Source organism: Somniosus microcephalus, chromosome 5 (assembly GCF_052327205.1).
Source record: "Somniosus microcephalus isolate GS21.2 chromosome 5, FLI_Smic_1.0, whole genome shotgun sequence".
NCBI lineage: Eukaryota > Metazoa > Chordata > Chondrichthyes > Squaliformes > Somniosidae > Somniosus > Somniosus microcephalus.
The window spans coordinates 165,186,350-165,210,522 of NC_140991.1; the positions used below are offsets into that span (position 1 = coordinate 165,186,350).

At 48.9% G+C, this 24,173-nt stretch overlaps 1 protein-coding gene across 1 annotated transcript in view; it reads right to left on the reverse strand.

Annotated features, from left to right (window-relative positions):
• Positions 1-24,173, reverse strand: part of LOC147117422 (D-ribitol-5-phosphate cytidylyltransferase-like) — a 100,896-nt gene that overhangs the window by 54,664 nt on the left and 22,059 nt on the right. Inside the window, exon 2 of the mRNA XM_085988395.1 lies at positions 12,438-12,717. Within this exon, the coding sequence (XP_085844521.1) occupies positions 12,438-12,717 (280 nt within the window). The remainder of the gene's footprint in view (positions 1-12,437; positions 12,718-24,173) is intronic.

Consider the following 24,173-nt stretch of genomic DNA (forward strand, 5'->3'; position numbering starts at 1 on the left):
CGCTAATGTAGTACCATTATTCAAGAAGGGAAGTAGGGAAAAACCGGGGAACTACAGGCCAGTGAGCCTAACATCAGTGGTCGGAAAATTATTGGAAAAAATTCTGAGGGACAAAATTAGTCTCCACTTGGAGAGAAAAGGATTAATCAGGGATAGTCAGCATGGCTTTGTCAAGGGAAGATCATGTCTGACTAATTTGATTGAATTTTTTGAGGGGGTGACCAGGTGTGTGGATGAGGGTAACGCAGTGGATGTGGTATACATGGATTTCAGTAAGGCCTTCGATAAAGTCCCGCACAGGAGACTGGTCAAGAAGGTAAGAGCCCATGGAATCCAGGGTGCCTTGGCACATTGGATACAAAACTGGCTTAGTGGCAGAAGGCAGAGGGTGATGGTCGAAGGTTGTTTTTGTGACTGGAAGCCTGTGGCCAGTGGGGTGCCACAGGGATCGGTGCTGGGTCCCTTGCTGTTTGTGGTCTACATTAATGACTTGGATATGAATGTAAAAGGTATGATCAGTAAGTTCGCGGATGATACAAAAATTGGTAGGGTGGTAAATAGCGAGGAGGGTAGCCTCAGTCTGCAGGACGATATAGATGGGTTGGTCAGATGGGCGGAACAGTGGCAAATGGAATTTAACCCGGAAAAGTGCGAGGTGATGCACTTTAGGGGGACTAACAAGGCAAGGGAATACACAATGAATGGTAAGACCCTAGGCAAGACGGAGGTGCAGAGGGATCTGGGTGTGCAAGTACACAGATCCCTGAAGGCGGCGGAACAGGTGGATAAGGTGGTAAAAAAGGCATATGGGATACTTGCCTTCATTAGCCGAGGCATAGAATATAAGAGCAAGGAGGTTATGATGGAGCTGTATAAAATACTGGTTAGGCCACAGCTGGAATACTGTGTGCAGTTCTGGTCGCCACTACAGGAAGGATGTGATCGCTTTGGAGAGGGTGCAGAGGAGATTCACCAGGATGTTACCAGGGCTGGAGCGCTTCAGCTATGAAGAAAGACTGGGCAGATTGGGTTTGTTTTCCTTGGAGCAGAGGAGGCTGAGGGGGGACATGATTGAGGTGTACAAAATTATGAGGGGCATAGATAGGATGGATACTGAGGAGCTTTTTCCCTTAGTAGAAGGGTCAATAACTAGGGGGCATAGATTCAAGGTAAAGGGCGGGAGGTTTAGAGGGGATTTGAGAAAGAACTTTTTCACCCAGAGGGTGGTTGGAGTCTGGAACTCACTGCCTGAAAGGGTTGTGGAGGCAGGAACCCTCACAACTTTGAAGAAGCATTTGGATGAGCACTTGAAATGCCATAACATACAAGGCTACGGACCAAATGCTGGAATATGGGATTAGATTAGACAGGGCTTGATGGCCGGCACGGACACGATGGGCCGAAGGGCCTCTATCCGTGCTGTATAACTCTATGGCCTAGAAATTCAGTTGGGCGCGCCAGCCGTTAGCGCCTTAGGGGGGAGTAGATCTCGAGCGCTATGCGCTTATCGCCCGGGCGCAGCGCGATCTGCGCCTCTCCCCAACTTCAGGACACATTTAGCGCCGGCGCAAAGTCTTAGCGCGCGCCCTGCTGCGCGCGCAGATCATGACGTCATTTAATAGTGCAACGCCCTTTGTGCGCCCCAAACCGGAACTTCACTCGCGCCGGCCCATTGTGCGCCGGGCGGCCCGAGCGACTGTGAAGTGGAACGGTACACAGGCCAGCCGGGCCGCGGGGAGTGCAAATTAAAGGGCACTTACCCAGCAGTATAAAGGCCAGCCATTTTGCAGCATTCACTCTTGAGCAACGGTTTTTTGGACAGAGACCAAGGAGGAGAGTTTACTGGTTTGGACCAACACTTGGACAGGTATTTTTGGCTCAGGCCAGAGCTTACCAATTATCTTTGCCTCATTCAGAGCTCAGTGTTTGCCAGCATATAATGGGGGCTGCATTGGGTGGCAACGCAGAATTTCAGCCTTATGCCAGAAGGGCTTACAGACGCCGTGAGAGAGTGGCAGCCCTGGCTAGACGCAGAGGGGGCAACAGGCGTCGCCAACTGAGGCCTTACCCACGCAGGGTATACCGCCAGCAGACCTCCTATCTGACCATGTCTACCACGATGTGTGTTAGGAGGCTGCGATTCCGAAGGGAGGTGGTTGCAGACATCTGCCGGCTGCTTCAGAGAGATCTGCAGCCACAGCTGATGCGCAGGACGTCTCTGTCGGTGGCAGTGAAGGTGACGGTGGCTCTCAACTTCTATGCCTCCGGCTCCTTCCAATCCGCTACTGGGGACATCGCTAACATCTCCCAGTTCGCCGTGCATTGCTGCATCCGCCAGGTGGCCGAAGCCCTTTTCAGAAGGAGACATCAATTCATCTCCTTCCCCATGACCCTGGACAAGCAGCAGCAGCGTGCAGTGGGGTTTGCAAGAATAGCGGGCTTCCCCATGGTGCAGGGCGCCATTGACTGCACGCATGTGGCTTTGCGGGCACCTCTTGAGCATGCCGAGGAGTACCGCAACCGGAAGGGCTACCATTCCCTCAATGTACAGCTGGTGTGTGACCACAGGCAGCGCATCCTAGCTGTCAATGCCCGCTTTCCAGGCAGCAGCCACGATGCCTTTATCCTGCGACAGACAACTGTGGCTGACATGTTCCAGGCACAGCCTCCCCCAAGAGGATGGCTTATCGGGGACAAAGGCTATCCTTTGTGTACCTGGCTCATGACCCCGCTCCGCGCGCCCACGACCCCTGCTGAAGAGGCATACGACGAGAGCCATCAAGCGACGAGGAACCTCATAGAACAAACAATCGGCGTGCTCAAGCAACGGTTCCGCTATCTCGATCGCTCCGGGGGAGCCCTCCAGTATTCGCAGGATCGAGTCTCCCAATTCGTCGTCGTTTGCTGCATGCTGCACAACCTGGCTATCCGCAGGACTCAGGCACTGCCACCTCACGTTGGACCACCACCTCAGGAGGAGGAGCAGGAGGAGCATGAGGACGACGAGGAGGAGTACCAGCCCAGGAGGGACGCACAAGGTCCAAGGGCCGCCCGTCGGCGGCTTATTGAACGTCACTTCTAGGCCCCCTGTCAGGGAACGGCTTGGGCCAATGATAGAACATGATTGCAGCCGCTCCGCAAGCCCTCAGTCGGTTAAGGCAACAAACACTTCAAAGATCAAACATGCACAATGTGAATAAATAAAATGCTTTATTGTACAAACTCTGGGCCCTTCCCACATGAAAACCAAAAACAGACGAAACCCCCAAAAAACACTCAAACACATTACTCGCTCCCACAACCTGGAGAGGATTAACAAAATAGGGCAACTAAAATGGCCGTCATTCTCGGCCTTCGTCAAAAACAAACATCACATCATCGGCCTTCAAAAAACAAACATCCAATTCTCGGCCTCAAGAAACAAACACAAATGGCCACACATTCGACTATTTGGCCCGCTAGGGCGATGCCTTGGCCATCTTTGGGTGGCCCCTGCCCGCCCTGCTGCTCCGCCTCAAAGTAAGGCCATTGGCTGCTGCAAGGCTGGGGGCAGGCTCCTGAGGGGCACATGTCGTGACGGCAGATGCCCTTGGGGGTCGGCCTAGTCGAGGTCTGGCCGTCGAGCGGGCGGCTGTTGATTGCTGCAGCTGTGGCTGGCCAGCATCAGTCGCTGCAGCAGCTCCTGGCAGCTCCACTGGGGGAGTGGCAGTGGCGGCTGGAGGAATGGCGGCAAGCTGGCGGATGGCAGGCGCTCGCTGGTCGCCTGAGACACTGGCACTCGCCCGGGCCAGCACTGCAGCATGCGCACCAATCTGCCGAGGGACAGACCGCTGTGCTGCTGCAGCGCGCCGGGTGCCCTGGCGATGCCTGGCTGACACAGCGAGTGTGGCAGCAGTGAGTGCCCGTGTTGACCTGTTCACTGACCGCAGCAGAGCAGCCAGTGACTGGACGGCACCACTAATCACCTGGCCAGTCGCTGACAGATCTGCCCGGTATTCCGCCCGACTGGTGGCCTCTAAGGGCCCGAACTCGGCCACACTCCGAGAGAGGGAATCGATGGACTCAGGCAACCGTGCCACTGCCGCCATGAGCTCCGTGTGCCGGCGCTCCGAGTCCGCGGACAAGTCTTCGAGGCGTTCCATCTCCTCGGCGAAGAGCATCTCCTGACTGGAGGCCGTACTCCCCCTCTGGGGAGAAGGCCGCCGAGCTTCCACCCCCCTCCCGCCTTTCTGCAGCACGCAGGTCCCAGGAGCTCCCCTCCCCTTCGACACTTCCACCACGCTGCCCTCCACGGAAGACGTGTCCCCTACATTGGCCTGGGTGACCACGGTTGAGGGTTCCCCTGATGGGCCGCCTTCCTCTTGCTCCTCCTCCTGCTCCTCCTCGGAGGGTCTGTCACTGGCAAGTTGAGGGACCTCCTCTTGACCATCTGAAAGCAGGAAGGCACAAGAGTAGCTTTAGAGTGAGGAGAGGGCGTCAGTGCGGGATGCATGAGTGGTGGCATTCAGCGCATTGGTCGGACAGTGGCAAAGGATGTAGATCTGATGCGCAAGTGGGACGAGGTGCAAAAGGTGATGTCCTTACCATTGCTGCCCAGAACAGGGTCGGCATCTCCACATGCAACGGGCCCAACGGGCCCAATCACCCGGCCACCCATGAGGCGCTCCACGCGATGTTGCAGGTCGGTGAGTGGCTGGATATGGGGTCGTCCTCCCCCGGTCGCAGTCCGGCTCTTGCGATTATTCGCCAGCTTGGCCTGCAAGAGAAAGGACGGCCTCTAAGTACAGTGTGTCGCCGTGATCTTGTGTGTACTGCCTCCCATGGTGGAATAGCCTGGCCAGTGTGTCGCCATGATCTGGTGTGCACTGCCTCCCATGGTGGAATAGCCTGGCCAGTGTGTCGCCATGATCTGGTGTGCACTGCCTCCCATGGTGGAATAGCCTGGCCAGTGTGTCGCCATGATCTGGTGTGCACTGCCTCCCATGGTGGAATAGCCTGGCCAGTGTGTCGCCATGATCTGGTGTGCACTGCCTCCCATGGTGGAATAGCTTGGCCAGTGTGTTCAGTGCAGAATGTGCAATTGATGCTCATGCCTGTGCCATAGCTGCTGGATGAGGGCTGGCCATTAGAGCTTTCAGGTCCCTTTGTCCATAATGTGAGGTGCACATGCAAGGATGAGGAGGTCATTGGAAAGGGTACTCACCCTGACAATGCGTGTGAGGTCATTTAACTTTTTGCGGCATTGGGCACCGGTCCTGGGGACGTCGCTGTTGGCTGACAGCTTGCTGGCGACATGCCTCCAGGCTCTCCTGTAGACGCGGACCGTCGCCTTCTTGCCATTGTCCGGGTACAAAACATGGCGCCTCTTCTCCACAGCAGCAAGCAGCACACTCAGATCACGCTCTGAGAAGCGCTGCGCACGTTCACGGGCCTTCTCCATGTCTTCAGGCGCTATTGGGGTCCAGCAGCAGTGTTCAGGCCTAGCTGGAGGGCTCCACTATCCAGGGCGTGGCAGCAGACACAGTCAACCCTTCCCCCTTAAGAGCTGGCTGGCGCCAGGGTGTCTGCTGTCAATCACGAGATGGCCGCACCTGCGCTGTGCCCGGCCTCGGCGCTATCGATCACCACCTCCGGCTTAGCGCCCAAAGAGAGGCGTCCAGCAGCAGTTTTAGCGCTCGCCCGAACTAGTAGGGCGAAGCTAATGAATATCGGAGAAGTGGCCTAGATTTGGCGGCGGCCACAAACTTTAGCGGACGCCCCACTTTAGCGCCCCAAAAGTGGCGTCAATGAATTTCTAGGCCTATGGCTCTATGACTCTAATATCATTTCTCTGTATTACAGTGATCCCTTCCTTTATTAACATAGCCACCCCACCTCCCCTTCCTTCCTGCCTGTCCTTCCTGATCGTTAAATAACCTGGTATGTTTAATTCCCAGGCATTATCACCCTGCAGCCATGTTTCTGTAATGGCCACAAGATCATACCCATATGTAGTTATTTGTGCCATTAACTCGTCTATTTTGTTACGAATGCTATGTGCATTCAGATAGAGAACTTTCAAAGATGTTTTGTGACACTTAGTTCCTGCTTCTGCCCTTTTTATAACTTTACCTTTTACTCCATACCTTCTGCCCCTTCCTGACACGCTCTGCTTTTTAATTTCCCCACTGCTACCTAAGTCTATGACCTTCTCTGTTGTCATTTTTATTATTTGCTCTCTAGGAACCTCCCCCCCACTAGTTAGTTTAAAGCCCTCTCTACAGCCCTAGTTATATGATCCGCCAGGACTCTAGTCCTAGCACTGGCCAAGTGAAGCCCGTCCCAATGGAACAGCTCCCTCCTGCCCCAGTACTGGTGCCAGTGTCCCAGGAAGCAAAACCCATTTCTCCCACACCAGTCTTTGAGCCACGCATTTAACTCTCTAATTTTATTTGTCCTAGCCAAATTTGCTCGTGGCTCAGGTAATTCAAAGAATTACATAGAGTCTACAGCACAGAAACAGGCCATTCGGCCCAACTGCTCTAGACCTGTATTTTTATGCTTCACACGAGCCTACATATGCAAAATACATGATTATCCGGTCCAGATCACAAAGGGATGCTTTTGCTACATCCCCGTGCTACTCTGTCATACAAGTAGATATAGGGCAATGTGACTGAACCAGAGAAAGTATCTACAGAAGACCCCAATGAGTGAATTGGTAAAATACTCCACCAGTTTTCACTTAAAGCAACGTACCTGAATGTTGTGCAGTTTTCTTTATGTGATCATTTCAATCATTACCTCCAAATAGATCCACCACTATCAGTACCAGTGGCTTATCTGTGATCATCGGCACTTCATGTTAGTGCTGTCCAGCTCAAAATGCACCTGACCTCCAAATAAAGCCATTTCTATCAAGGATCACTAGATAGAACACTAGTGTGGGAATTCTGGCCAGTTTTACCCTCCCTAACCCAGTCCACTAAAACTTCAACAGAACCCTCTGAGAAATAGCATAAATGGCCGTTTTACACTATTTCTCCCAGGATTTCACAGATCTCCCACCAAATTTAAAGATGGAGATCGGGACAAGTCTCACAGAAATTCAGGGCCATTGTATTTAATGCATCACCTCTTTCAGCTATTGCAATTTTTACATATTATAAGCCTTCTTTATAGGTCAGTTTCAGTGCTTACCTTGATTTTCTAGCCATTAACTACAGAATGGCTGGGTTTTTTTGTATCAAAAGAGGACAGTAACTCCCCAAATTAGCAGATGAACAGACATCATAGTGTTGTACTGAGCCATACAAGTCAGGAAGGTCTGAGACTTAATCCCTTTGTCTGTGCTAATTTAGTTGACCTCATCCCAGGTTTGCAACAAGAGTGCTGTAATGAAATCTGTTTGTCTTACCTGCATTCGTTTTGCACTCATGTATATTACCCTCCCCCACACGGTGTATAGTTTCACTTCCTCTTTCCTGACTAACCTGGAAGGTTCCAGGTCTTGGCTCTTGGCTCCGCCCCTGACTTCTCTTACTTAAAGATCCCAGGATCCGTATGACTCATTCCTGTGAGCCAGTCGGTGTGTTGAGATGTTAGCTCTGATCTTAGTGATTAAAAGCCAACTTGTTAAAGTCTATAACTTCTAGTTTTGTGGTTATTGAAGGCACATCAATTTTAATCACTAAAGAATACTAGGATGGATCGACTCCTAAAAAAAGAGCGTCTGAACTTGGATCCACGTTCTGCTGAAGCATCAAATCAATTTGGACACTGGCTCAAATGCTTCGAACTCTTCGCGAGGGCCTCATCCGCTAGCGAGGTAGATAAACTGAGTCTACTGACTACTCGCGTTAGTCATCGGATTTATTCATTCATCCGGGACGTCACCTCTTACACGGAGGCCATCACTATCCTGAAGGCCCAATACCAGAGGCCAGTAAACGAAGTGTACGCCAGACATCTGCTGGCTACACGCAGGCAGCGAGCTGAGGAATCAATGGACGATTTCTTACAGGGCCTAAAGGACTTGGTCCGGGACTGTAACTGTAAGGCCGTGACAGCCAACGTGTACTCTGACGAATTGGTCCGCGATTCCTTCATCACGGGCCTCAAATCGAATTATATCCGGCAGAGACTGCTGGAGAAGGAGGTCCTGGACTTAAAAAAGGCAGTGGCCACTGCGCGATCGCTGGACGTGGCCCAGAAAAACTCTGACTCTTATTCTTCCGGCCATGCGGCCCTCACCGCCTCGTGCGCGCCGAGCGGGCCGCCATCTTGGAATCAGCCATCTTCCCCATCCAGGTCTCAGACCAGCTCTACACCACCGTAGTCCCCACACAGAAGTTCACCCAGGAGTCCTACTATAGCGGCAATGTCTCGAGGCCCGAAATGCTACTTCTGCGGCCAGGCCAAGCACCCCAGACAACGATGCCCAGCGAAGGACGCTACATGCTTCAAATGTAAGAAAAAGGGGCATTTTAGCAAAGTCTGCAGGGGGAATCCGATTTCCAACTCCGTCACCGCCTCGTGCGTGCCGTGGAGGCCGCCATCTTGGGATCCGCCATCTTTTCCCGACTCAACGGCCGCCCATGGCCCAACAGTGGCTTCGATCACGGTGGATCAATCCAGGCCACACCCACTGACAAAATCTATGATGGTCATACAGGTAAACGGGAATTTAACGAAATGTTTAATTGACTGTGGGAGTACCGAGAGTTTTATCCACCCTAGCCTGGTACGGCGGCACTCATTAACGGTAACCCCTACACGGAGCAGAATTGCTATGGCTGCTAAGCCCCACACTTCGGACATTTTGGGCTACTGTGTGGTAACACTGACTGTAAAAGGCACGGACTACAAGGATTTTAAACTCCTCGTGATGCCAGAACTCTGTGTTAATGTAATCTTGGGCCTGGACTTCCAGTGCCACCACGAAAGTGTCACGCTAGCATATGGCGGGTCCCAGCCGCCACTCACAGTCTGTGGCCTATCAACCTTAAAAATCAGCCCGCCCTCTTTATTCGCTAATCTCGCTCCGAACTGTAGGCCCATAGCGACCAAAAGTAGACGGTACAGTCTGGAAGACAGACACTTTATCAAGGCGGAAGTGGACAGACTCCTGCGGGAAGGCATTATTGAATGCAGTCCCAGTCCGTGGCGTGCCCAAGTAGTCATAGTTAAAAATAGCGAAAAGAAACGGATGGTAATTGACTACAGCCAGACTGTTAATATTTATACCCAGCTGGACGCCTACCCTTTACCCCACATATCAGAAATGGTCAACCAGATTGCGCAATACCGAGTCTTCTCGACTATCGACCTCAAATCCGCGTATCACCAGCTCCCCATTAGAACGGAGGACCGCCCATACACCGCCTTTGAGGCGAACGGACACCTCTACCATTTTCTCAGAGTGCCCTTCGGGGTAACAAATGGGGTCTCGGTCTTCCAACGTGAGATGGACCGCATGGTTGACGAGAATAAACTACAAGCTACCTACCCCTATCTGGACAATGTCACTATCTGCGGGCACAACCAACAAGACCACGATCTAAATCTTGCGAGATTTTTAAAAACTGCCCTAAAGCTGAATCTAACCTACAACGAAGACAAATGTGTCTTCAACACAACCCGTCTCTGTATCCTCGGCTGTGTGGTGGAAGATGGGGTATTTGGACCGGACCCTGACCGATTACGCCCCCTAAAGGAACTGCCCCTGCCACACAATCCCAAAGCTTTAAAAAGGTGCCTGGGATTTTTTTCGTATTATGCCCAATGGGTGCCCAATTACTCTGATAAGGCCCGACCCCTCATTAAATCGACGTCCTTCCCACTATCAGCTGAAGCTCGGGAGGCTTTCACCAGTATCAAACAGGACATTGAAAGGGCTGCACTGTGTGCAGTGGACGAAAGCATTCCCTTTCAAGTCGAAAGCGATGCGTCAGACTTTGCCTTAGCTGCGACCCTCAATCAGGCTGGGAGACCTGTGGCCTTCTTCTCCCGAACCCTTAAGGGACCTGAAATCAGGCACTCTTCTGTCGAGAAGGAGGCACAGGCTATAGTGGAGGCAGTGCGGCACTGGAGACACTACCTAGCCGGCAAACGTTTCACCCTGCTCACCGACCAGCGGTCGGTGGCTTTCATGTTTAATAACAAACAAAGGGGGAAAATCAAGAATGACAAAATACTCAGGTGGAGGATCGAACTATCCACGTTCGACTATGATATTATGTACAGGCCGGGAGCCCTTAATGAACCCCCAGATGCCCTATCGCGGGGAATGTGTGCCAGCATTCATACGGACAAATTACAGGGTCTCCACAACGACCTCTGTCACCCAGGGGTCACCCGACTATACCATTTTATAAAGTCCCGCAATCTGCCCCACTCCATCGAGGAGGTCAGGGCAATGACCAGAGCCTGCCGCATCTGTGCGGAATGCAAGCCTCGTTTCTACAGGCCTGACCGTGCACACCTTATCAAAGCCACACGGCCATTCGAGCGCCTAAGTCTGGACTTCAAGGGACCCCTTCCCTCTGCCGACCGTAACGTATACTTCCTCAATATCATCGATGAATATTCCCGCTTCCCCTTTGCCATTCCCTGCCCAGACATGACCAGTGCCACGGTCATCAAGTGTCTCTGTAATCTATTCTGCATGTTTGGCATGCCGAACTACATACACAGCGATAGGGGGACGTCATTTATGAGTGACGAACTGCGCCAGTTCTTGCTCTCAAAGGGGATAGCCACTAGCAGAACCACTAGCTACAACCCCCGGGGTAACGGGCAAGTGGAAAGGGAGAATGCTACTGTTTGGAAGGCTGTCACGTTAGCCTTAAAGCCAAAAGGCCTTCCGACCTCCCGCTGGCAGGAAGTCCTCCCAGACGTGCTCCACTCCATAAGGTCTCTGTTATGTACAGCCACTAACGCTACCCCTCACGAAAAGATGTTCGTTTCCCCCCGGAAATCCACCTCGGGCATATCTCTACCCGCGTGGCTGACGTCTCCGGGGACAGTACTATTGCGGAAGCACGTGAGAGGCCATAAAACGGACCCCCTTGTGGAAAAGGTACAGCTCCTCCATGCAAACCCTCAGTACGCCTATATCGAATACTCTGATGGGCGAGAGGACACTGTTTCCATAAAAGACCTCGCTCCCTCGGGGAGCGGAGAGAACGATGAGAGACTACCCGAGGAAGACCTACACCAAAAAGAGACAGGACGCCCAGAGGAATCAATACCCAACTTTAACCTGGAGGACACTGCAGATAACCTGGAAGACACTGCGGAGGCCCGGACAGCGGAGGAACCAGAATCCACTCCCCTAGAGGCACCCCAACCGGCTTTGCGCCGATCACTGAGAACCGCAAAACCTCCTGACAGACTCACTTATACCAACTTTTAAGAAACATCACCCCGATGGACTAAATCTAAAGAAGGGGTGAATGTAATGAAATCTGTTTGTCTTACCTGTATTCGTTTTGCACTCATGTATATTACCCTCCCCCACACGGTGTATAGTTTCACTTCCTCTTTCCTGACTAACCTGGAAGGTTCCAGGTCTTGGCTCTTGGCTCCGCCCCTGACTTCTCTTACTTAAAGATCCCAGGATCTGTATGACTCATTCCTGTGAGCCAGTCGGTGTGTTGAGATGTTAGCTCTGATCTTAGTGATTAAAAGCCAACTTGTTAAAGTCTATAACTTCTAGTTTTGTGGTTATTGAAGGCACATCAAGTGCTAAAGTTGGCCTCACTGCCCATGGTTCAGGAGGGAGGGGGGAGTCATTGAAGGTTTTGGCTCATGGTCACTGCCTTGAGATCATGATGGAAAGTGTGGATGTTGGGCGAGGATAGAATCTAGCTTCGCTGTAATGACTCACATAGCCAAATAATCTGTTAATATTCAAGGTTTGTGCTCACATGTGAAGAATGGCTAGTTGGATGAACTCCTGGAGGGCTTCCAGTACCCTGGAATTGCACCCCAACACAAGTCACTGCAGTCGGGAGAGAAAAGCAGAAATCTAGGGAGGGAAAAGTACCAATGTGCTTCACAGAACAGACCTTTCCATTAGTACAGATCTTTGCAAAAGAGTTTATAGCGTAGATAGAGAAATTATTTCTTCTGGTGGGCGAGTCCAGAACAAGGGAGCAGAATTAGAGCTAGCTCATTCAAGAGTGATGTCAGGAAGCACTTCTTCACACAAACAGTGGTGGAAATCTGGAACTCTCTTACCCCAGAAAGCTACAGAGGCTAGGACAATTGAAAATGACAAAACTGAGATTGATAGATTTTTGTTAGGCAAGGGTATTAAGCATTACAGAACCAAGGCGGGTGGATGGAGTTAAGATACAGATCAGCCATGATCTATTTGAATGGCTGAATGGCCTACTCCTGTTCCTATGTTCCTTCCTATATTCCATCAGTGGCATCACAGTACTTTTACATACCCCATATTCCTTCGCTGCAGTGGCCACGCTGAACAGGATGTCTTCCTCCACAAAGGGTCTCACTGCATCATGGATGATCACCACTTCAGGCTTCTCCAGCCATGACCTACGCGGTCGATCTTCTACAAATGCTTTTAGCCCATTGAAAATGGACTGGTGACGAGTGAGTGCTCCTTCGACAACTGTTGTCTTTGAGTAACCATAACGGTCTATAATAGAATTCATCAATTCAAAGTTTTCTTTTGACACCACCACCACTATTTCTTTTATCCAGTGAACTCTGCAAAAGAAAAATAAGATTTATTTATAAGAAACTGCAAAGATATTTCACAAAAACATAAAGCAAATTAATATTATCACGGACACAAAAATCCTCATCACGCAAGTCAACCACAATGTTCACTCTAGGTTAATTTTGTAAAAAGTTTGAAGCAATTTTTTTCAACAATTATTGCGACATTTATGTAGAGATCAAAAATAACCACTTTTGGCAATAGTTACTGTTTCTGAGATTGCCATAGCATGTTGCTTGAGGCTCACAACATCTGCTTACTTCCAGACATCAGAAAATCCATAATTCCAAATATGTCATCCCGGTGAGTCTTACTAATGGTGTTCAAAGTCTATTGATATAGCAAAACACTTCAGCTATATCTTAGCTATATTGTACATTAAAATGTAAATGTCAATACATGCAGCAATGGAACAATTTCAAGATTATCTCTGTCTCTAAAAACTGCATAAAATTCAGAAGTCAAAATCACAGGTGTACGAAACTGGGAAATAAAAGCTAAACCTAATTGGAACACATGCTAATGAGGGTCTGCATACATTCACTGCCCATTGACCCACTGGCTCCTTTACTTTCTCACTCAGCATCCCACTTGTTATTTCCGTGTATATTAATGTTGTGTCCTTCAATAATCAGACAATAGACTGCAGGGAACGATTCAACAGGTGTTTACTGAATGAGGGGTACTCTAGAACTAACTATGCAGATCACTACTCAGGGTTTATATACAGGTGTGGTCACTATCGGTACTACAGTATACAGGAGCTGTAAAAAGTAGTTCTCTCCCTTAAGGTATATATACATTACATACATTACAATTCCTCCCCTTTTAGATTAACAGTACCATAACACTCATTTAACAATTAACATTTTTATTATACAATGTTATATGAAAATAGTCCATTCATATATTCAGTCTCTGGGGAGGCTTCCTGATTCTTTCTGGATAACGCCTTTCCCGAGTGTCTCGCTCTTGGTGCGGAGGCGATTCTAGCACCCTGTCGTCAGTTGATTCATCAGCTTCCAATGCTATTGTTTCTGAGGTAGATGCGACCTGTACGTCGGGTTCCTCACCAGGTACGTATGGCCGAGACATGGGGTTGACTCGTTCCTGTGACTCTAGGATCTGGTCAGCATGGCGTCTCACAATGTTCTCCCCAACATCCACTGTGTGCAATAGTGGCCCCTGCCGTGTGCATATCGTTCCTGGTTGCCATTTCTCTGTTCGGTAGTCGCGGGCCAAGACTGGTTGCCCTACATTGAAGCTCCTTGTTGGCTTCTCATTGATGTGCTGGAATTGCTTACTCTCAACATCTCTTCGTACATTTGGTCTGAGCAAATCCAGACGAGATCTCAACCTTCGGTTAAAGAACATCATGGCCGGGGCCTGGTTGGTGACTGCATGTGTCGCATTTCTGTAGGCTAACAGGAAATTGTCCACCTAATGCTGCAGTGGAATGTCGTCATCGCACATGGCCTTTACTGCTTTTTTAAAGGTTTGTACGAACCTCTCAGCCAATCCATTTGTGGCTGGATGATACGGGGCGGATGTGTAATGCCTTACCCCATTCCTTTTCATAAATCTTCAAAACTCTTCGGACACAAACTGTGGTCCGTTATCAGAGCAAACCTGCTCTGGCAAGCCATTCCTGGCAAAAATGGTCCGTAGGACTGCAATAGTTTTCTCCGTGGTGGTGGAGGACATTTTGATCACCTCAGGCCATTTTGAGTGCGCATCCACAGCTATTAAAAACATTGAGTCCATGAATGGACCAGCAAAATCAATACGCACCCGTTGCCATGGAGATGAGGGCCACTCCCATGGGTGTAGAGGGGCATGTGGTGGTGCATTTTGGACCTTCTGGCATACTGAGCAGCTCTTTGTCAGGTCCTCGATTTGCTGATTGATCCCTGGCCACCACACATAAGCCCTAGCAAGGCTTTTCATTTTCACCCCTCCCAGATGACCTTCGTGAAGCTCATTGAGCACTCTCTCCCTTAACTTGGGTGGAATTACCACTCGGGATCCACACATCAAGGTCCCCTGGCATACTGACAGCTGTTCTCTTCTGGATGAGAATGCTGGCAACAGTGAGTCGCCATGTGCTGGCCATCCCTTCACCGTCAAATCATATACCCGAGACAGTGTCAGGTCATTTCGGGTCTCCTTCTCTATACCAGCGTTAGTTACTGGCAAGCATTCAATTATAGTCGAATGAAATATTTCGACAGGATCCATTGCTGGTGCTTCTTCCACAGTAGGCAGTGGCAGGCGTGATAGCCCATCAGCGTTTCCATGCTGTTTCGTGCCCTTATACTCGATTTCATATTGGTGCGCCCCTAGAAAAAGGGACCATCTTTGCAGCCGTTGCGTAGTCATCACCGGAACGCCCTTCTTTGGATTAAAGATGGAGACAAGTGATTGGTGGTCAGTCAGCAAGGTGAACTTCTGCCCGTGCAGATAGTGATTGAACTTTTTCACTCCACACACTAGGCTGAGGGCCGCCCTGTCAATCTGGGCGTAGTTACGCTCGGCTGAGGTTAGTGACCGAGACGCAAAGGCTACTGGCCTCTCCGAGCCGTCCGGGAATTTGTGCGACAGCACCGCTCCAATGCCATAGGGTGATGCATCACACGCCAACCGAATTGGTAGTGCTGGGTTGAAATGAGCCAACACCTCTTTTGATGTGATCAATGCTTTGCTCTTCTGGAAAGCTTGTTTACATTCGTCACTCCACTTCCATGGTACCCCCGTTTGCAGTAGGGTGTTCAGTGGGTGTAGTACTGTAGACAAATTCGGCAAGAACTTATGGTAGTAGTTCACCAGCCCGAGGAACGACCTCAGTTGTGACACATTTTCCGGTGCTGGAGCCTTGACTACTGCCTCAATCTTCTCTGGGGACTTATGTAACCCCTCTTTATCAATAACGTGGCCACAATACGAGATCTGCTTCTGGAAAAACTCGCATTTGTGGCGATTGGCTCGGAGCCCATATTCCTTCAATCTAGTGAGCACCTGCTCCAGGTTGGCGAGGTGATCACTGTCATTTTCGCCCGTGACCAGGATGTCGTCCAAATAACACTGGGTCCCTGGAATCCCTTGCAGGACTTGTTCCATTGCCCTTTGCTAAATAGCCGGAGCTGATGCTACCCCGAACACCAGCCGGTTGTATTGGTAGAGGCCTTTATGAGTGTTGATCGTGAGGTACTGTTTCGAGGCTTCTTCAACCTCCATTTGCAGGTACGCCTGGGCCAGATCAATCTTAGTGAAGCGTTTCCCTCCAGATAGCGAGGCGAAAATATCTTCAATCCGCAGAAGCGGATATTGTACAGTGTGAAGGATTGGGTTGACTGTCACCTTAAAGTCCCCACAGATGCGAACCTTCTTTGGTTCCCCAGGCGTATTACTCAACGACCTCTTCATTACAGGAACGATGGGTGTAGCCCACTCACTCCAGTCCACTTTGGACAGTACTCCTGAACATTCCAAACCTTCCAGCTCTGCTTCGACGGCTGGGCGGATCGCATAAGGTACCGGTCTGGCCTTAAAAAGCTTTGGGCTTGCATTTTCCTCTATTTTGATCGTCGCTGTTATGCCTTTTAGTGTTCCGAGTCCCTGCTGGAACACTTCTTGTGCGTCAGTTAGCATTTTTGACAGTCATCCAGGTGTGACGTCGACATCCTTTTTGGCATCTACAGTCAGTGCTTGTATGGAATGCCAATCTAGCTGTATCTTCTGGATCCATTCACGTCCTAGTAGTGGTGGTCCATCTGGCAATACATATAGGTCCATTTTTGGTGTTTCCTTGCCGTGATATATAACGTTCACCCTTATTTTTCCTTTGGGGTAGACTTTTTGCCCCCGTGTACGTCTTCAAGACAATCTTTGTATCTCTCAAGGGTATATGTGAGAATAGCCGCTTGTAGTCCCTTCGGTTTATGACTGTTAGGGCTGATCCTGTGTCCAATTCCATTTTCACTTGGACTCCTGCTATCTTGAGCGTGACCCAGATAGTTTGGTGATCCTCCGTTTTGATCACATTATGTAGTTTCAGACAACCCAGCTCCTTGCTTCCGGAGTCTGTATCACTCTTCTGTTCGTCTGAACTACTCTCCGTCACCTTATGTACCTTCTTGTACTTCTCCTGTGGAGATTTCTTGCTGCTGGTTTTCTTTCCCGACCTGCAGACTCTTGCTATGTGTCCTACCTTTCCACACTGTCTGCACACTTTGTCCTTGAACCAGCAAGCATTATGGTCGTGTGTTGTTCTGCCGCAGCGATAGCACTTCACTGTTCCATATGACATTTCATTTGTGCCATATTCTTGCGGTCTCCGTTGTATCTCTGCAGCGCCCCGTGCTGCTGCTTCGTGTGATACTGCAATGCTGAAAGCCTTGTCCAGCGTAAGATCCTTTTCTGATAGAAGCCGTTTCTGGGTTCCTTCACTTTGAAGCCCACACACAAACTTGTCCCTTAAAGTATCTGCTGGTCCCGTTCCAAACTGGCAGTGGTTCGATAGCTTGCGCAGTTCCATTAAATACTCAGCATTACTTTCATCTTTATGCTGGTTCCTTTTGTGAAACTTAAATCTTTCTGCTATCAGCAGCGGTGTGGGGTTTAAGTGGTCCTGTAGGATTGACACTATGTTTTCAAAATCCTTTTCTACTGGCTTCTCTGGGGTTACTAGGTTTCGTAGTAAGCCATACGTTTTTGCACCCATTGAATTCAACAATACCAGCGCTTTCTTGTCATCTGGCACTTCATTCGCCTTGCAGTATACTTCTATGCATTCGACATATGTCGTCCAATCTTCGACTTCATTGTCGAACGCTGTGATACTGCCACTCTTCGGCATTTTTGGGTGTGGTTAGACCGGCTTAAAATGGCGTCTCCTGCGCTTTCCTTTCTTCCCTGCTGCGGCTTAAAATGGCGTCTCCCGCGCTGCTGCCAACGCCGCTCTTGGCAGTCCTCGTGGCAAATGGCGACGCCCTGTGGGTTTTGCGCGCTGCTCCTGCGCTGCTGCCAACGCCGCTCTCTGTGGTCCTCGTGGCAATGGCAGCGCCTCGCGTTTTCCTGCACGCCTCTCTCCCCCGTTGACGCTGCTTGGCCCTTGAACACCGGCTGCGCTCTGCTCTCTCTCGTCTCTCTCCCCCGTTGACGCCGCTCGGTCCTGAACATCGGCTGCGCCCTGTGCACTCTGCCCTCTCTCTCTCCCCCGTCGACGCTGCTCGGCCTTTTTCTGTGCCGCTCGGTCGGGCTCTAGCCCGCCACTGTCTGGGAAGGGTCTGCGCAGTACCTGTTGCCAGCCCATTTCGCTGGACCACCGTGACTGGAAAGCCAAGCCTGGCTCTCAACAGCCTCCCCTGCGATGCTCAAATCTCCGCTGGATGACTGGGCGGTTGCCCGTGATCGACGCCCGTGCTTCTGGACTCGACCTTCTTCCACTGTTCTCCAGGAGCGAATCCCTGGGAGGTGATGCAGAGTTGCAGGTAGGTTCGAATCTGCCTCGTCGCCAATGTTATATCCGTGTATCTTAATGTTGTGTCCTTGAATAATCAGACAACAGACTGCAGGGAACGATTCAACAGGTGTTTACTGAATGAGGGTTACTCTAGAACTAACTATGCAGATCACTACTCAGGGTTTATATACAGGTGTGGTCACTGCCGGTACTACAGTATACAGGAGCTGTAAAAAGTAGTTCTCTCCCTTAAAGGTATATATACATTACACCGCTCATGCTCTGTCTTACATTTTGTGCATCTCGTTTATTAAAATCACCTGATTTACAACTGCACTTGGTTATTAGACTTAAGTATTGACTTTGTGTCTCACCATTTAAAAGCCAGATCTGAGATTTAGAACTAAAATATTTCACCTCCTCATTGTACTTTTGACAAACTAGTCAGCCCACCTAGCTTGTTAGATCTCTCACTCAACCCATTACTGTTTCCCTTTGCACAAAGCTCATATCTGTCTACTCACACTTTAATTCAGGAATTGTTCCATTTCTGCCCCCCGCACCCCCCCCCCGGCAAGTGCTTGAACCAAGTCTGCCTGTTACAGCAATCTGTTCATCAATTAACAACGCACGTGTGAGCTATCTTGCATTTAGCTCAACATTTCCTTAGCTCATAACTAAATTGCTTATTTCTCTTAGCTTGGCATAAATAACTTGTCCACATCCATTTACTTTGATAATTTTGTAACTTGGATCATTTCCCTTCCCAACTTCTCTTTCACCCTGTTTCAGCTTGGTCAGGTGTTATGGAAAAAACTACAACAGTCGTTTTCCTTGTGGTATGATCTGTTGCCCATGTCTGACCGCCTATCATAGATTAGTTGCATCAAAGTCGGTCTTCAAAGTGTCAATCGAATGAATCCTTAGCTGACCATGAAAGTGCCATTTGCCAATGAATTGATGACAACAATTGGGGCAAACAGGTTAGTGACCCACTTAATCTATTTTCTAATAAAAACTGATTTAGTTCCCTTAATCTCTTTCATAGCTCACTGATGTAAAACCCCAAATCATCCTTATTACTGTTCTTCTCAGCCTACATCTAAATCTTGTAAAACTAACACAGTTCAAAACAAACAGTCTCTAATTTCATCCACTACAAATGTCAAGATAAAAGGGTCATAAATGATCAAGATCATGCATGTGGCCTTTCTAAGAAATTAAACAACTTAATCTTCCAGTCATCTAGTACTACCTTATATCCAATGAGCTTTACAAAATGTCACTACTCCAACTCTTTGCTTGCTCAACTGACCTGCAATATTTACTCTACATTATGCATGAACCAGTGCCAGTTCTGATCACACATAACCGTGAGTGATCACCCTTTGATCACCTTTAAAATTACAGTGGCAATCGTAACAAGCATAGACTCCACTGACAGCAGCAATGAGGTACTTTCAAAATCATAAGATATTTCCAGATTAGTTCATCCATCCAAAAAGACCCTAAAAAGTCATCCCATTGCAGCATCCAATTGTTTCTTTATTGGTTCTAGGGCTTTCGCAGCCACTACACTATCCTGAAATCCACTAAATGTACTGATCACTCTTTCTGTGAAAAGGGACTTCCTGTTATCAGTTGTAAATTTACCATTTGCTGATTTGAGACAGTGTCCCTTGTATTATTCTCACAATTACATCTGAGGTAATTTTCCAGATTTACCTTTTGCATCTGCAAAAATGTCATAGGTATCAGCCTTGGCTCAGTGGTAGCATTTTCACTTTTGAGTCAGAAAGTCAAGCGTTCAAGCCCCACTCCAGGGACTTGAGCACATAATCTGGGCTGACATTTCAGTGTAGCACTGACTGAATGTTGCACTGTCAAAGATGTTGGGCCGGATATTCCGGTCCCTACAGGTGAGTACGCGCTGTGTGCTCACCCGTAGGGACATCGGAAATGCCGGTTTCAGGCATGCACTGCGCATGCGCTGGAAACCGGCATTTCCGATCTGTCAAGAAAGCTCTTGACAGATCCTCCAGCTGCCCTGGAGCAGGGCCTCTGCGGGTGGAGAGTTCCGCTTTCTGGAGACCCTCCGCCCGCAGAAAACACTTACAATTCTTGCGCCTGGTAAAAGCAGGAGTTGAAAAAGTTTTTTTTTTAAATTCCACTGATTTATCATTTAAAAACTTTAAAGAAAGGCAAGTTTATTTTTAGCCCTGTTAAAAACTTTAATTATTTTTTTAAATTATGTAATATATAGTCATTTTAAAAATGTGATTTAAAAAAAAAGTATTTGAAGTTTTACTATGTTTTGGGGGTGATCTCTATTCATATATTTGACAGGTCTTCCTGTCAAATCTACGAATGGAGATTCCCTGCTCTGATTGGCTCCCCATGGCCCACGTGATCCCAGGGACGCTGCGAACCGCCTGCGCCTCTGGGATACGTGTGCCCTGCGCACCAGCAGTTTGGAGAGGCCCAGCAACGGAACTCTGCACTTCCCGGGAGCCCTCCGGTCTTGGCGCAGATTTTTCCAGATCGCAGCCCTCCGCCTGCGGGAGGCCTGCAAACAGAATTTCTGGGCCGTTGTCTTTCAAATGAGACGTTAAACCAAGGCCCTGTCTACCCTCTCAGGTAAACATAAAAGATTCCACGATATTATTCAAACAAGAGTTCTACCGGTGTTCTGGCAACATTTATCCCTCAACCAACACTACTGAAACAGATTATCTGGTCATTTATTTTATTGTTGTTTGTGGGACCTTGCTGTACGTAAATTGAGTGCCACAAATGCCGATATTACAATGGTGACGACACCTCATATGTACTTAATTGGCTGTGAAGCACTTTGGGATATCCAGAAGACGTGAAAGGGCTATATAAATCCAAGTCCTTTCCTTCTTTCTTAAACACATCTATAAAATAACCTCTTAGCACCTCCTTTTCAGGCTAAAAAGAATTCTCCCATCTTTCTTCATAATTCAGATCTCTAACACTAAGGGACAGAAATTCGATGGCGCCCCCTTTGGGGCGCTAACTTTGCCGGGGTGCTACTTTTAGAGGAGTGCCAGGCTGAACGATCGCGGCCGGCACCCCGAAGTAAAAAGGGGAAGGGGGCAGGTGCTGGCAGTCGACCCAAAAAATATGGCCACCCGACACCTGCCCTTTAACTTGCACCGCCGCTGCTACAAAAACGCCACCCTGAACCCATCAGACATATCGGCCAGCGATAGGTCAGGGGGCGCAACCGAAGTGAGCGGGGCGCTGCGCACGGCAATGACATAATCAGCGGCAGCACAGCGCCACGGGGCGCTACCGGCTACCGCCGCTGCTAACCTCCCACTGAATTTCTCAGGAGGCGTTTGCGGTGCTTCGCCAGGGTGCTAGGAGCTTTGCGCCCCGTTAGCACCCCTGGGGGCGCTAACAGGAGGCGCAAAGCAACTGAATTTCACCCCCTAAGTATCAGTAATGTCTACAGCATTTGAATGTTTCACTGACCAGTGGAGTCTGACCAGAGTATTGTGCAGTTGGAGCATGACTTCCTTTGATTTGTACCCGATTGTTTTGGCAATTTCACTTCAGTATTCCATTTACTTTGTTGAGTCCTGCTTTGTAATGGTGGGACAACAACAACTTGTATTTTTATAGCACCTTTAACGTAGTAAAACGTCTCAAGGTGCTTCACAGGAATATTTAAGACAAAAAATTTGACAGCAAGCCACATAAGAAATTAGGGCAGGTGACCAAAATTTGGCCAAAGAGGTAGGTTTTAAAGGAGGAACGCGATGTAGAGAGGCGGAGAGGTTTAGGGAGGGAGTTCCAGAGCTTAGGGCCTATGCAGCTGAAGGCACGGTCACCTATGGTTGAACGATTATAATCAGGGATGCTCAAGAGGGTAGAATTAGAGGAGCGCAGATATCTCGGGGGGTTGTGGGGTTGAAAGAGATTACAGAGATAGGAATTAGCCTATGGAAGAATTTGAAAATAAGGATGACAATTTTGAAATCAAGGCGTTGCTTAACTGGGAGCCAATGTAGGTCAGCGAGCACAGGGGTGATGGGTGAACGGGTTAGGACACGGGCAGCCGAGTTTTGGATGACCTCAAGTTTACGTTGGGTAGAATGTGGGAGACCAGTCAGCAGTGCATTGGAATAGTCAAGTCTAGAGGTAACAAAGGCATGGATGAGGGTTTCAGCAGCAGATGTTACAGAGGTGGAAATAGACGGTCTTAGTAATGCCACGGATATGTGGTCGGAAGCTCATTTCAGGGTCAAATATGACACCAAGGTTGTGAACAGTCTGGTTCAGCCTCAGACAGGTGCTAGGGAGAGGGATGGAGTCGGTGGCTCAGGAACGGAGTTTGTGGCAGGGCCGGAAGACAATGGCTTCGCTCTTCCCAATATTTAATTGGAGAAAATTTCTGCTCATCCAGTACTGGATGTCGGACAAGCAGTCTGACAATTTAGAGACCGTGGAGGGGTCGAGAGAAGTGGTGCTGAGGTAGAGCTGGGTGTCGTCAGCGTACATGTGGAAATTGACATCGAGTTTTCGGATGATGTCACCAAGGAGCAGCATATAGATGAGAAATAGGAGGAGGCCAAGTATAGATCCTTGGGGGACCCCAGAGGTAACGATGCGGGAGTGGGACGAGAAGCCATTGCAGGTGATTTTCTGACTACGACTAGATAGGTAAGAATGGAACCAGGCGAGTGCAGTCCCACTCAGCTGGACAATGGTGGAGAGGTGTTGGCGGAGGATGGAGTGGACAACCGCGTCAAAGGCTGCAGGCAGATCGAGAAGGATGAGGAGGGATAGTTTACCTTTGTCACAGTCACAAAAGATGTCATTTGTGACTTTGATGAGAGCCGTTTCGGTACTGTGGCAAGGGCGGAAACCGGATTGGAGGGATTTAAACATGGAGTTGCGGGAGAGAGGGGCACGGATTTGGGAGGCAACAACACGTTCAAGGACTTTGGAGATGGGGAGGTAGTTTGCAAGGACGGAGGGGGTCAGGGTTGGTTTTTTGAGGAGAGGGGTGATGATGGCAGATTTGAAGGAGAGGGGACAGTACCTGAGTAGAGCGAACCATTAACAATGTCAGCTAACAAGTCAAGTCTATGAAAACTCCTAGGTCTCTTTCAGCTTCATCCTTAGTTACTTCAACATCACTCATGGAGTACACGTGTTGCTTGTTTTTCTTCCTATGTGCAGTACTTTATATCAGTCTACATGAAATTACATCAGCTATTGTTCTACCAATTATATATTTTGTCCAACTCATTTTGTAATTTCTGAGCTGTCTCCTGTGAATGCACTGTCCCTCCTCATTTGGTATCATCTGCAAATTTGCTGATTTAACATTTAGTTTCTGAATTCAAGTTGTTGATGTCAATTAGAAACTGTAGTGGTCCCAACACCAAGCTCTGTGGCACCACACTCAGTACTTCCCCACCCCAATATAACTCTAACACTTACTCGTTGTTTTCTACCCTCCAGACAATTTCTTATCCATTCCCAAGATTTATTCTGAATCCGGACAGCTTTGATCTTAATTGATAACCTTTTATCAAATGCCTTTTGGAAGTCTGGAGACACCACATCGTAGGGCTTCTCATAGTCCACTTGAATGTCACGTCCTCAACAAAGTTATGGCGATTGGTCAGGCAGGATCTTCCCTTTGAATTCATGCTGCCTCCTGTTTACTAGATTATTATTGTATAGATAATCCTCAAATTTACTCCTGATGATCACTGTCATTATTTTATGTGATATTGAAGTATGTAGTTGCCGGTGTCTGTTTTTAAATATGGGCACTATGTATGTTTCAAATCTATTGCTACCTCCCTGGTGTACAGTGAGTCCCTCAATGACTGTCAATGCCTCACAATCTCCTCCTTTGTCTCTCTTAATACTCTAGGACAAATATCATCTATCCCCGGAGATTTAGTTGTTTTGCGCTCTTTAACCTGCCATCTCATT